General features: G+C 38.9%; 1 protein-coding gene across 4 annotated transcripts in view; it reads left to right on the top strand.

Annotated features, from left to right (window-relative positions):
• The window catches only part of SORCS2 (sortilin related VPS10 domain containing receptor 2), a 636,731-nt gene that overhangs the window by 368,041 nt on the left and 254,136 nt on the right, over positions 1 to 14,554 (top strand). For all 4 annotated transcript variants that reach the window (XM_076335889.1, XM_076335888.1, XM_076335891.1 and 1 more), the window contains exon 3: positions 98 to 197. In XM_076335889.1, the coding sequence (XP_076192004.1) occupies positions 98 to 197 (100 nt within the window). The remainder of the gene's footprint in view (positions 1 to 97; positions 198 to 14,554) is intronic.

The raw sequence follows: 14,554 nt of genomic DNA, 5'->3' as shown, positions 1-14,554 counted from the left end.
AAAAGGGATAGTTACTGCTACAAAGTGGGGTTTTTTTCAGAGTTTCAATGCTGAAGCCTTTAGAAGAGAGCACTTACAGATGTTTGATTTCTTTCAGGTCCTCAGATTTTGGGACGTTATACACAAAGTTGAATCTACAGCCCGGGATTGCCACTGTTATTGACAATTTCTACATTTGTCCCACCAACAAAAAAAAGGTATGTGGCAAAAAAATGACTTTTTTATAGTGCAGCTGAGATTCTGCAACTATGTGAGGTGTGTTTTACAGGTTTTCAAAATACAGGGAAGTGGTTTTCACGAAGTTGCAGGTCACCTTAGGTGAATTTGTGACACATGGAAGTGGGATATTTATTCTCGCTGAATAATATAGAAAAGAAGAAATGCCTTGATGGACCATGAAAACTTTTGAGGCCATTGACTCCTGGAAATGGAGTTTCCATGGAGCTTTCCACAGAAATGGAAAAGCAACTCCTGTAAGTTTTCACACATCCACCTAAATTCTGGGACTAGTGTTCAACCTCTTCAACATTTATGCACAATTTCAAAGTCCTTCGCATGTTCCTTAATACAAAGCATAGGAATTGGGCAGGCTGTCATTGAGAATGATGTTTATCCTGTGTAAAACTTTAATTAAAAAATAAAAAACCCCTCTCCTTGAACCTCTTTCTTAAAAAATGTTCCTGCATCATTACCGAACCAAAAAGCTTTTCATGGAGCCTAGGAAGATTAAGTGGACTTTATAAGTGAGAGTGAAATTGACCCATTGAGTGTATTTACAATGGATGTTATATTAGAAGCAACAGGAAGAGCGATTATGAGAAAAAAAACAATAACAACCCTTCTATGTCTGCAAAATGCCTGCGATTTAAATGGCAAGAATTGTGAAATACGTTGTGAATAACACAAGCACAGTAGGTCTTTCATGAAATAAGAATTTTTTCTTGATAAGGGCCTTTTAACGCCAGTGTAATACAGGAGCATCGATTTCATGCAGAGGCCACTGATTGGAAGGACAATGTTAGTTGTGTTTATCTGTCTGTTCTGCTTAATCAAAAATCAGTGGAACTCAGCGAGGCTGCCTGGATGATTAAGTACGTATTTTATTTCTCTTGCAATTGTCACTGGAGTTTTTGCGCCCCAGCTATGCTATGCCTGAGCTCGCTAATATATTTTTAATCTGCTGCAAAGTCAGAAATTATTTTTTTGTTTCTTGAAGTGGATCTACCACCAAGCCCAAAGTTTCAACAGGCTCTGTGTCTCAGAGATAAGATCTACTGGTGATTTCAAGTCCAAAAGAATTAAAAAAATCTTTACCCATTTCAGTTTTGGGAATAAAAGCTAAAAGTAAGAGACAGATGAGAGCTTTGTGGAGGATTTTTCCCAGCTCACCCAGCTACAATATAAAAGCCTGCATAAGCACGGGGGGGGTCAGTGACAATGTGGTTGTGCCAGTTGTCTGGCAAAATAAACAGTGGTAAGATCACTTATTTCAAGCCTGAAGGACACACCAATGTTCACAAAAAATCTCATCTTAACCCTATCTTAGAAAAATCTATATTCTGCTCGAGACAATTTGAAGTTCTTAGAGATACAAAGCCTGCTTAGTAAACTAATACCGTATTGGAATCCATTTGTTATAGAAAGTTTCTGGGTAGTCATTAAACACGCTTTTTTTATGCTGAGATTTGCTTCTGCGAAGACATTGTACAATAGTATACAAACAACAAAAACAGCAGAGCAGAAAGGATTTCTAGGGCCTGTAAATAATGTCAGAGGGAGACATTTATACATGCAAATATACATACATACACACATACATGGGACAAAAATGGTGAAAGCACTGGAGTTAAATTCTGTAGCCAACAGCATCAAACTGGTCTTGGAGTGGCAGGCACACGTGGCAGGTGAGGAGGAAGTCTCCATGTCATCAGCACTTTGTCAGTCGTAATGGCAACTTTTCTGGTGTTGGACATTTGATTAGTACACTAACTAAGACTACCAGCTGATTTCACAAAAGTTATTCAGAAAGATGGAAGAAAATGTCTCCCTATCCATCCATTTTGGCCCAATTGCAGTAAGGTGGGATAGAACATTTAGAGCTCTGACTCCCTTTTCTGAGCTGAGCAAAAGTCTCAGGGTTTCACTTGTTCCTGATGCTACTATACTTCAGATCAGTATGGTATGGGTTTTCGTCAACCAGTTCACATCTTTTGAAATGTGCTGAAAATGGAAACTGTGCTGGAGTGCTGACCGTGCGTACTGGAACTGAGCATGCACTTTACATTTAAAGCATAAGTAGTCCTATGCTTCCACTTAGCACTTAGAGACTGGGAATATGCACGAAAGCAAAGATAAAAGACATTGGTGGGGATTTTTTGAATACTTTGCATATTAAGCGTTTTTCATTCCATTTAGCCATTGTAGACCTCATCTGTGGAAGAACTGATACTGTAAATTTAATGCTTATCATTTCCATCTCAATGTCATCAGAGCATTAACCTCACCTGGTTTTAGCTCTGTGCAATTTAGGTGTCCAGTCAAGCCCTCTCCCTCTGCAGTCAGTGGAGGAACGTGGGTACCTCCAGGCAGTTCATCCTATTAAAGTCATAGTTCTTTGTAATTGTGAGAGTAAGACTGAATGATTTTGTGGAGGTTCCTATAAATGACTTTGTGACTATCGTGGGTCTGAACAGACTCTCACTGCAGCTTTCCTACAAAGACGTACAAAGAGATGGAAGACTATTTTTGTTTCGGAATGCAATTAGATAAAATATTTGCTAGAATGCTCCAGTCTAGTTCTCGGACTGACATTATTTCTTCAGTTTATCTCTGCCGGTATACCAGCTCCTGGAGTGACTTAGAGTTTCACTCAACATGCCACCACTCTGTGAGCTGCAATTATACCATTCAGACCAGTGGACTTGTAAGTGAGCTTTATACAGCAAATGTGAAATTGTACTGGAAATTTTCAGTCCCTATGAATTGCTCTAGTTTGCATTTTCTTAAGATGGATTGAAAAGGAAGAAAAGTGTATACATCTTATCTTCCCTACCCTGTTATTTAAGGAGTTAAAATTCCACAGAATTATAGTGCTGTTCATGAAGAAGTGCATTAGCAAATGCAGAGGGTACAACAGCATCCTTTTCACATAGTGCTCCATGGAAAAGAGACTGTATAAACAAAGAACAAAATTGCAAGGTAAACTACAGGAATGCTGGGGACTTCGCACTAGCTGGTGGAAGGAATTTATAAACCCTACTAAATCCATGCAAAGAAGTGGCACATTCCTTTTCTCTCTTACCCTTCTATGAACAAATTGCGATGAGTACTGTTCATGGGTCTAAGAGACGAATCAGGAAGGAGTTGTATCAAGGTCATGTCTACACAGCCTTTTCACGATTGAGGTAAATTCACTCAGTCTGCGTCTTTTTCTGGCTGAACGCAGCAGAACTCTGATACAGAAATTGTGTTGCTGCGGTTACCATAGGACTCAAGCTATGAAACCCAGTTTTGAAAAGAAATGATGACAAACCTCTGAGGGCAGAGCTTTAGAGGGCTTTGTGTATCACTCTGAATGGGCCTTTCTGATGAAATCATGGGATAGAGGCGTGAACTGCGGCTGTATTGTTTGTGATTCAGAGCTGAATTGCAGTCAGCCAGCAGCACAAGTAGAAAACATTTGCACCTACCTGCAAAAGACCATTTAGACTCACCCTAAATTCTATGAAACAATCAAGTAATAGGCACACTGTAATTAAGAGTTCACGCTTCCTAAGGATGCATGTTTGTGTTTGTATTGCTTTGTATTCTGTGTGGTTTTAGTGTAGTATAAACCTGCAACGAAAGACACTGAAACTGTTATTCTGACATGGTTTTGGAAAGTTGTAGAGTAATGAAGGTGAGTTCTCCTATGTAAGCTCTCTGATGCTAACTTCTCCATTTGAAGCACTTTTTCACTGATCCGTGACATAAAATAGCCTTACTCTATGCAGGCCTTGAAGTGCTGTGCATTGATAAGGGATATTCCTGCACTTTAAACAACAGAACTTATGTAATTATCTCCTTTTCAGTAATTACTCTATGCCGATAGCATCAAATAGTGTAGGCATCCTATAATTACCATGTGGGGGAAATAGTTTGATTTGTATCCTCTGTTTTCCAAACAGCATTATAATTGTGATTTGGAAGTGATGCACCTGATTCATGGAGTATAGGATTATGCCTTCCATAGTGTCAATCTGGAGTCAGCTGAACAAAGTAAATTCTTTCTACAGAAGACAAAAGTTTGCAGAATTCAGCTTCACTAAGCTAAATTATCAACAAAATGTTTAACATTTTTATAGGGCATATATACTGTTGGATGTAGAAATTACATATTTGCTTTAATTCTGTTTGTATAATGTTGCTGGGGGGGAGTTGAATGAACACACTGATTTTTTCCCACATTCAGCACATATTTTAATTTGCATTGGTGCTAATGCAACTGATGCATCCATCCTTCTGTTTATATGCTTCTGGAAAAGAGGCAGCTAAGCAGTGTATATTCAGGCTTTTCATATTAAGAGAAAATAAATGTTGACTGTGCATACACTGACTTATTAGTTAAATGGGTTGAACACTTACATTTCCCAGCTGTCACAATAACCAATAGCTGCATGTTTTTCCAAACTAAAAGGCAAGATGACAAATGTGTATTCTTGCTTGACAAACCATGCAGAACACTTAAGATAGTAATAAGGATATAGGCTATCCTGTACAATATTTTAACTCCTGATACTTTAAAATAGTATAAATTACACATGATCGCAAAAGGGTATTTGCCACAGCTATAAAAGCATTTCCCAAGATGCAACTGGCTTGAGCAATGTTTGTCAGCACTTACAGGTAAATGCAGTCCTACAGCATTTTGACATTTGTCTTTCAGAGCACAAGAAGTGGTACTGGAAGTTGTCAAAATGCAGTACAACTGTATTTACTTGTAAGGAATAATTCTACTCAAGTGTCAGTTTCCTTAGAGACCATTCCAGAGCGTCTCCAAACATACAGAGCAGAATTATCTTACACTTTTTTTAGTAGAAGTTGTCAACTATGGAATCTTCCTTTCAATAACCTGAGTAGTTACTTCAGGAAGGTTTCACTGTGAAATTGCAGAATATGAGTCTGTATGCATCATCTCTCTACCATGATGCATTCTTTCCTTATAAGCAGTGTCACCATTCAGTTTTATTCTAGTGATGCACCACCAGAGCACTGATGTAACCTGACTGCATCATTTTGCTTAAGACTTCTGTCCGGGACTGTTCTGTTGAAGAGTATCTTAAGTTTTACTGAATCTTTAGGTTGTTAAATAATCGACTATAAGAACATTTTGATTCCAATAAGTTAACCCCTATGGTAGCGTTATGTATAGGTTGCTGTGTTACTTACTATTTGAGGCTGTGTAGCTTGAAGTCCCTATTCCCTATTCTCTGGACTCTCTAGACCATAACCAGAGCCCCTAGGTTCTATTGTATATGGGATGAGTTATTTGACAACCTGGCAAGGTAGATATCTAGCTGGCCAACTTGGCAACAAAACCTACTTTTAAGGTGTCCTGAAGTGAACTGCCTTCATTATAATACTAAAAAAACCACACCCACAGGTCAAGAAGACCCTCGCCCAGGTGAAGACCCTTCCCCCACGCAAGTGTAGTTACAGAAGAGAATGACATAACCGATATTATAATTATATGTAAATCACTAACCAATCACTGTAACTGGGAGTATACTACCTTGTAATTCTTGTGTATAAATGTAATGGTGATCTAGCCATAGGCGTGCTTGATTTGTGGAAATTCCACCTTGCACCCAGCGCCGCAATAAAGAATGCCTGCTTTCTAAAACTCCAAATTGAGTCTTAGAGAGTTCATCATCTGCTGACTTATGGTAACACTTCCAGAAGCATGCCCAGTAATCAAAATTTTTTTCCACCCATAGTTTGTTAGTAAGTGGATTGCTGTGAGAGGCAGTCCTATGCAGAAATCCCAGATTTTATTCACACACAGTTGATGAGCAGTTGCCAAGTTGATGGTCAATCTAGGAAGCTATTAAATGCAAGTGGAACTAAATAGGTTAAAACAGTCAGAGCTTTCCTTGAGCTGTTAGCGAGGAGTCAGAGGTTCATGCAGCACCACTGAAACCAAGCCATACAGGGAGAAGATTTGATGGGTGCTATTTGATGGGGTGTCATTAAGTATATGTGGAAAAAGTATGATAAAGCTTGAGAAGCAAAGAGCGGAGCAGCTGAAAATTAAAAACATGCATGGAACAATCACTAGGAATCTGGCTATTAGAAAAGTATTTGAGCTCAGTACTGGCTAAATGGAGGCTAGGAACTACAGCTTTCCCTGTCTGACTGATTCCTGCTATGTTTGAGAAACCAGGGCTTTTTCACACTTCGTATGCAAACAGGGCTGCATCAAAAACGTATAACTCTTACGTGATTTTTGTATTCTAACTCCTTGTAACACTTCCAATAAGTCAAAGGTAGTAGCAGTGTTACTGTTTTATTTAAGTATACCCTCTTTCTTAAACAGTAGAGTATGAATGCATTTTTCTATAGAGCGTGGAGGAGAAAGGTTTGGTTTGGTTTCCATAAAAGTTTTACAGACACTTTCTGTGCATTTCTCCATCCTGGTCTTCCATGTACAGAGCTAGAAAGGAATCCCCAGCTCTTGTTGATTAGATGCATTGTTTTTGAATTCTTTTCTGCATGCATGTCTACCAAAACATTGAACCATGCAGTCTGAAGCTGGCTCTAAACCTTTTTGTTTCAGTTCTGCTCCCTTTGACCTCTAAATGTTTTATAGTCCAGCACTGGGAGTAGCCTGTGGTCAAAGGCTGCACCTCATTTAAAAAAAGAAAAAAAAACCAACCCAAACCACAAACCTAGCTAACAGTACAAGTGAACAGTAGACTGCCATGACTAATGTGTAAGTTTGCCATAGTATGTAGGATAATTACTCATCAAGGTAGAGGGTGTATGGGCTAAATGGGTGCACACTTGAACAGACATTCTGTGTTATTATTCTATCCTATAATTTATTTGATGCTTAATGTAGAGATCTCAATTGAAGTTTTTGAGATTGACCTTCGGCTGTGATTTTGTAGCCTAATGTGCAACTTTCTCATTCTTTTGTGCTCAGGCATACAATTATTCTAAGGAAAAATAGTCCTGTCTTTACTGCATGCTTATTATAGATTCTTTCGTTCTGTTTTTATGAATTTCCTGTCTCAAACTCATTAATCATAAAAGCAGACCAACAACTACCAAAAAGCCGTAATGTTAAATTAAGTTTACTGTAGTGAAGCTAAAAATAAAAAGACTAGTTGGTGGGAGTACAACATAAAAAAGATTTATGTGAAAATGGAAAAGACCTGTGAGCAAGTGTGAAGAGACTATTGTGCATATGATTCTGCACTTGAGAGACATCCATTTCCCTCCTGGTAATTCTGGGAAGAGAAGGAATCCAAGCATCATATTTTCAGCAAGTTTTTATTTGCTATTATGATGAGCAGGGGTCATTGCTTGGAGAAATAGGAATAGTCAATCAAGAGCATACAGTAGAAAGCAGATCTGAAGCTACCCTCAGCACCTGCGGTCATGTGTACTGCTGAGTGGGTGGCTGTAAACTGGAAAGCGTGATGTTGCACACCAGAGGGGTTTTTAAGAGCTGAGATTTTGATTTGGTATGTCTAAAAATAAGGGCAATTTTGCAAAACTTAGACCAGGCTGTCATTTCAAATTTCTTTATTTTAAAATGTAGATTCTTACACTTGGGCCCGTATCTAAATCTGAGCCATACGCCAGGGAAGAATCCATGGTGGTCATGGTAGATTTGCTGTGCAGGACACTAGGCAGGTTGTGTGTTTCCCTCGTTCGGCCTGCTCGTGGGCTTGTTGGCCTGAAATGACTTCTTAATTCCTCCTCTGCTTGAGGTAAATACTGGGGGGAAAACCAAAATCAGCTAACCAATGAAAACTGTCTGCGGTAGGTCTCTAGACCTGAGCGAGACCTAGGCTTTTGTCTGGCGTGGCAGAGACTTTCTTGTGTCCGAGCTAGAGCTACAGCTGTCTTCTAATCAATAGCTATGAGGATCATGCACATCTTTTTTGAAGGCTATATGTTCCCATGAGAATATAATGCTGATGCAGTATGGAGCTTGCAGAATTAAATATAACGAGTGAAATTATAATGTATGGGATACTGTCCAAAGGAGAAGGTGTCCATATGAAGAGTGAATAGAGAGTTACTGATTCAGGGTTGTGTGAAACCTGTGACAGATAAAACCAGAAAGGAAGAGGTGGTTATATCAGCAGTGCTGAGTCTTTGCAGAAGGAAAGAGGAGAAAAAAGAGAGAAGCTAGTTGTAAAGAGGAAATGGTAAAGGATTAGTAACAAGCATGTTACGGTACTTAATAAGTATTTAATTGGTTGTCCAGTGTGCTAGGATGAAATGGGTACAGTTAAATCTATAGAACACAGTCAGGTTTCTGCTAAAACTGGCATACACAAGATGAGGTTTTTCTGCAATTAACTTAGATTATTTATATCTATTGCAATTATCCTGTGTGTTGAGATTACTTTCGTCTAATTATTTACTGAGCATCACAACATGCCTAGAGGCATGTATCAAGGTTCCTGTGTTACTGAAGGGAGGAAATTGGGAACTCCTTCATCTTAACTCAAAGTCTAACCGCAGCAATAACTAACCACTAGGACGATGTTAAGGAGGTTATATGAAAACTTCTAAAGAGTATTTGAAGAAAGGTGAGTAATACCATTCAGGAGGTCTGGAAGGACAACGTACAGTAGGCATATTCCCCAGACAGCCCAAAAATAATGGTGTAGTGTGTTTGAAACATATTCATCATGCTTGCTGATGGATCTTCTGCATCTCCTGGAGGCCTTTGCGTTTCCTCCTCATTTCCCCAATGATGGAATGGCAGCATGAGTCCCAGCTTCCACGCTTCATGCTCTGCTAGTGTTTTCCAATCTACTGATGTGTCAAATTCTGCTTCTCTTCACTGCAGCTGTTTGACTTCCTCTGCTCGTGCTGACCACACAAACTCCTCTTGCTCTCTCAGGAGCAGAGATGCAGCAGGATTTTTTTCCCCAGGGTTGGCATGGAAGCACAGTGGAAATGAGCAGGGTTTAAATTGCTGCCACAACTATTTTGCAGGGCTGGCAGTGTGCTCGCCCCACTGAGAATCCCTGTGGCTGCTGCCCCCTACACTGCTAGGAGTGAAACTGCTGCTTAAACCCGTCAGATGCTGCAATCTTGCTGTCACGGCACAAATATTTGTACAGGACTCCTAAACTACTGTGAATCTCACAGTTAAGTATGCCAGTGATTTTGTTTATTCCACGCTCTTTGTGGCATTTACTAGAAGGGATGAACGTAACTGTTTGCTTACCTGTTTCTAATTCTGAAATTAGCCCCGATTCGCAGTAGCCCCAGCACTCTGCAGCAGCAAACTTCTACTGAAAAGGCAGGACCTTTGTGACAAGTATGTTTTAATCATGTCCTTCTCATGCAGCCTGTACACATTTATTTGCATATAGTCTTCAAAAATTCATGCGAACATAAAACAGGATTTTTTTTTTTTTTCATTTCATGCTATGTGTTTCTGTCAGGCAGGGAAAGATTCTTATTTCTGTAAACTGAAATCTCTTGTGTTTAGCTAAGCTACCTCTGAAGCCTTCTTGACAGTGGCCTCTTTGAGGCTTGTGCTAGAAACAGATTTTTTCCATCTGTGGGAGTAACTAATGCACTAGGTTGCTATCGTCCCTTCATACCAGAACATTGCTATCAGATGAATGGTGGATTCTTCATAATTCCTGATCTGGTTTTGAGGTGGGATATTCTGCAAGCCTGTTTTGTTTTGTGTGTAACTGGTATTTCTCTCTCCCCGTTTTTTTCCATAATGATTTTTTGCAACCTTTCATCACTTCTTTCTGTCCTTCCATCTCTTAATCTCTCTCCAGCGGCCTCTTGTTTTCCTGCTTTTCTTTCTTCCATTTCTGAGCATTACTCCTTTTTACACCTCACAAGTCATTTCTGGACCGAATTAAACCTTTTTCTTTCACAGTTACAATTACTAAAGAAAAATATTATTTAGAAGAATGTAGCTAATGGTCTATGTTTCTATTCAAAAATCATAATTTTCTTGGGATAATAAAAAAACTGCTGACACATCCCTAACTATAATTCATAAAATTAATCTCTTCAACAGCGGTTGTTGGATGATTTGATCAGGGTGCTGTTAGCCAGGAGACCTGACTTCAGTTTCTATGACCTTGAGCAAGCCTGAGCCTCCCTGAAGCCTGACTTCCCATTGCCTCGCACCTTGTAATATCATTTGCCTTGTGCAAGAACACTGTGACATGACATGATTTGACAGTCTACCTTGAGGTCAGATTACAAGCTTTTGCAAAAAGTACAGAATTAGTCTGGTTTAGTTTCCTTATTTATAAACTTAAGATAATAATACTGAAGTCTGCAGAGCACCTGTGATCCTTAAATAAATGCTGAGTATTTTTATGATCCCATTTTGAGAGGAATGCATATTTATAAGGTATTTTTTGTGTCATGTCCCTGCAGTACTGAACAGCATTTTAAGATTTGCAGCATGCTGAAAATAATTGTTATAAATATGTTCCTATGTTTTCCAAGATTGTTTAGCATTTATCAGGCATGGCTAGTTCAGGACATAGGTAATAATTTGAATATGATGTTAGTACTTCTATTCTCACATAAATGAGGAAACTAAGCTACCTGCCCCAAATGGAACAGGATTAATTTCTGGTGCAATTGTTGGATCTACAATTTACAGGTTCACAATCCTTTTCTAAGTCCTCTAAACAATATTACCAGTCTGGACATTGAGATGGCATTCGATTTGACTTTAAAATGCTCTTGTTCTTTTCTAGAAGACACTAAGTCTACGCAAGGAGATCTGGTGGAAAGGTCTGGCGAGGGAAATGCCTCAGGTAGCACTGAGGGATTGTGGAGTGTTTATTTTGTAAGGCTTGGTGCCAAAAACGGACGACTGCTAGTTGCATAAAAAGCTGTGCTTTCAGTGTAACTATGACTACAGGAATTGGACCGGGATCACTGGGAATAAGCAAACATCTCCTGTCAATTTTAAGATATTAAATGCACTGGAGTCGTTCTTCTTTAGTGCTAATATATGTCCTGTTTGTTTCATTCAGCCATACCTGTGAACTAATTTTTTTCCACATTGCGTATCTTTATAGGATTGTCTGTGTTTAAACGCTTTTACAGTTTGTTTGTGATGCAGCGCAGGCAGGCATAAATTAGGGTGGGTTTGGCTAAAGGTTCGAGTCTGTCCGGGAGAATAGTAGTGTCTCGCACTTTGTTCTTTCTCTGGGCTCCAGCAAAGGCAATGGTTTTCTTACTTGCTGCATCTGAAGGGTCAAGAAATGCTTTTCTGCTCTGCAAGGTGCTCTAACACAGGAGCAGGAGATCTGGGCCTCCATTTTTTACATCTTTGCTAGGTAGAGCTCAGGGATACAGGGTTCCTGCTGGGCTTTGGTATTGTGAAACCCAAAGGCGCCTGTGAAACTTTCCCATACTGTATATTACTGCAAGGTCCAGCCATAACTTTTCACTAGGCAGACAAAGTCTATAAAACTGTCCTTTCTGGAATAAAATGCCGTTCAGGAGGTAGTAATGTTCCATTCTAATATTGCTTGGTATATTGTAAGACCACATTAAAACCACTTGTGAGTTGTACTCTGCCATAAGATCTCAAAATTTTGTATGCACATAGGTGATTTGGTGTCTCCTGTTAATAGCTTTGGGAATTCTGAAGAGTTTATAGGATTTCCCTTTCACAGATGTGGAAACAGAAAGATGTAAATGACTTGCCTGGGAAAGAAATGAGCGAAATTTAATAATGCCATGTGTCTAAGCCAGCTTCTCAGCGTCAAGCACAAAACTACCCTTTTGCCCCTCAACAAAATAATAGATTAATTAAATCAAATGCATTTTTACCAGTTCAAGGGAGGGTATAGGCTTTTGGAAGGTCTATTGATGCCATAAATATTATCAGCAGTCACATATGAAAACTTGTTTTTGAAAAAAATCAGAATGGTTAATATTTACAGAATGAAGGACTGAAATACGGGAAATATTTTCAATAGTAAGATCATAATAAGCTTTAAGCAAGTAGAGTTTTACACTTTTTTGTGTTATTGTTTTGGAAGACTGATTTGGAAGACTGAATAGATAAATACACAGAATTTGAAGATGTGACTTCTGAGCCAAATTTCATAGTAACTTTATAGAAAGCTAATCTGTGATGATCATGAAAAAAGTTTTAAAGCTTCTCTAAAGTGTTAGAGGTGATTTGAACTGCATCTTTAGAAGTTATACTCAGGAAGAAAGAAGGGAGCTAAATTAACATCTAGGACCTTAATTTTAGATACTGTGTTGGAAAACATCGGCCCTGTGTTTCTGCACAATTCATAGAATTCACTTTATTAACACTTATCTACTATAAACCAGTTACCATGTAAAACATTGCTGGGTTAGGATAAGGTCAGAAATGTTTATCAATACCCTGAAAATTTCTGAAAAAAATTGTATCCCGACTTACAGATGAAAATAAAAAACTTGGAAAAGAGTCGATGGAGCCAAGATAAGGAAAAATAGATGAGATTAAGTGAAATATTTTGTTTAAATTGTGACCCTCTTAAAATGTAGTATTTTAAAAGTATGTCAAGGTTTACTTATAAAAATAATAAATACTCCAAATTAAAATCAATATTTGAATTGGGAAACTTATCAAAATTAAAATATGTGTTGGAAAACATTGACTTTGCCACTTCAGCATTTTCTGACCAAAATTTATTTTTTCTGAAAATCCTTGGAATTTTAATAGCCAGTAAAGTGCCAGAATTGTACACATTTTTTTTCTCTCATAGCTGGTAAATTTTTGACTGACATAATATTTATATGACTCTGAGTTTATCTCAAAGCTATAATGTATTCTGCTTTACTGATATATTTTTCTCTCCATGGGATTGTTTGATTCGTTAATAAGGGTATTATCCCCTTCCCCCGTTTTTTTAAACTAAGATGTTAAGCGGCAAATTCATTAGGCTGATGCTCACAGTCTGCAGGTGACACTGCTATGTTTTTCTTTTTTCCTGTATTCAGTGGTCCATGATTTAGGTAATTGCCAGTTATTTATCTTTTTTGAACATTTTGATAGCACACTAGGTTTTGTTTGTGGTGGTTTTTTACCTTCTCTCTCGTCTGCCCTCTTTGACTGGAGCAACTAGTGCAGCTTGTCAGTGGCTTAGGCTGGACACTTTGCTGTTCCTTAATACTACTGTGTCACCTGCCACTGCATTTAAGCCATGTTCACTAAATATCACCCCGTTAAAATCCAGAGAGAGGCTAAATCTCTAAATGTTCATGCCAGCAAATAAGTTTATTTAAAAATCACCAAGTGATGCGGTGGCAGAACCCAAGAGTCCCCCTTCATGTCTTCTCTGTTCAGTTCAGTTTATAAGCTTCAGCTGACAAATTTCTCCTCAGAGAACACTGTGGTTGTAAACTGGCAATGACATCTACTGTGGTAGGGGCTACAGGCTTTTACCGGAAATCTCAAAAAAAGGTCTATTCTCAAGGTTGTAGCCATTTTTAGTAGATCTTAGAAAGGTGAAGAATAACATAAAAATGCGCAATAAATTTTTAGTCCATTTTTTAATCCAGTAAATATATGTTGATGGCTGCACAGTAAGATGTTATTGTGCCTTTTCCTTGAAGGGCTTGAGTTTCCAGCTTATTTTGATTTCTTAAGGAACCACAAAAATCAGGAGGAAACCTCTAATTTAGGCTTGCCCAGCTCTGTTGTAGTATATTATATGGTAATCAGGGGTACTGCAGCTTGATGACCTTTCATCTAGGGCTGTTGTTTAACAGTATACAGTGCTGCAATCTGGGCTTTCATGTGTTTTGAATATTGATTTTTCCAGACAGGGAGAACTGCAATAATAACCTGAGGAGGTCTGGCATCACTGCGGCCTGATTTGCTTTTATTCCTTATGGCTCTAGGCAAAGCAGTCAGTTCCCAGGAGCAGTGGTGGGCTGCTGGAAACGGCATGTCTCTCCCCACTTTGCTTGCGTGAAAGCCCTGAAAAAGTGTTTCCCTGGTGTAACCGGCTCTCCCTCCAGCTTTCCTTTCCAGCTTATTTCCATTTCACTTCTCTTTTTCTCCTCCCACCCTTCCAGTTGCAGATGGGCCTGGAGGGGGCTTTTCCCAGCACCCTCACCCCAGGAGCAGCAGCAGCATTCAGTTCAGCCTGTATTGCTGGGCAGCCTTGCACAGGCACTGCTAATAGCTGCAGCATCGGAAGCTGAGGGAGTTGCGTGTCAGATGCAAAATTGCGTATCAGCTGCAATTTTGGTCACGAATCACCTCAAAATGGTGTTCTGCTTTCATAATGTATTGTTTCTTTCCTTTGGACAAAGAAATGTGCTG

Source organism: Aptenodytes patagonicus, chromosome 4, assembly GCF_965638725.1.
Source record: "Aptenodytes patagonicus chromosome 4, bAptPat1.pri.cur, whole genome shotgun sequence".
Classification (NCBI taxonomy): domain Eukaryota; kingdom Metazoa; phylum Chordata; class Aves; order Sphenisciformes; family Spheniscidae; genus Aptenodytes; species Aptenodytes patagonicus.
Note: the sequence above shows the minus strand (reverse complement) of the source record. Positions and strands in the feature narration are given on the sequence as shown.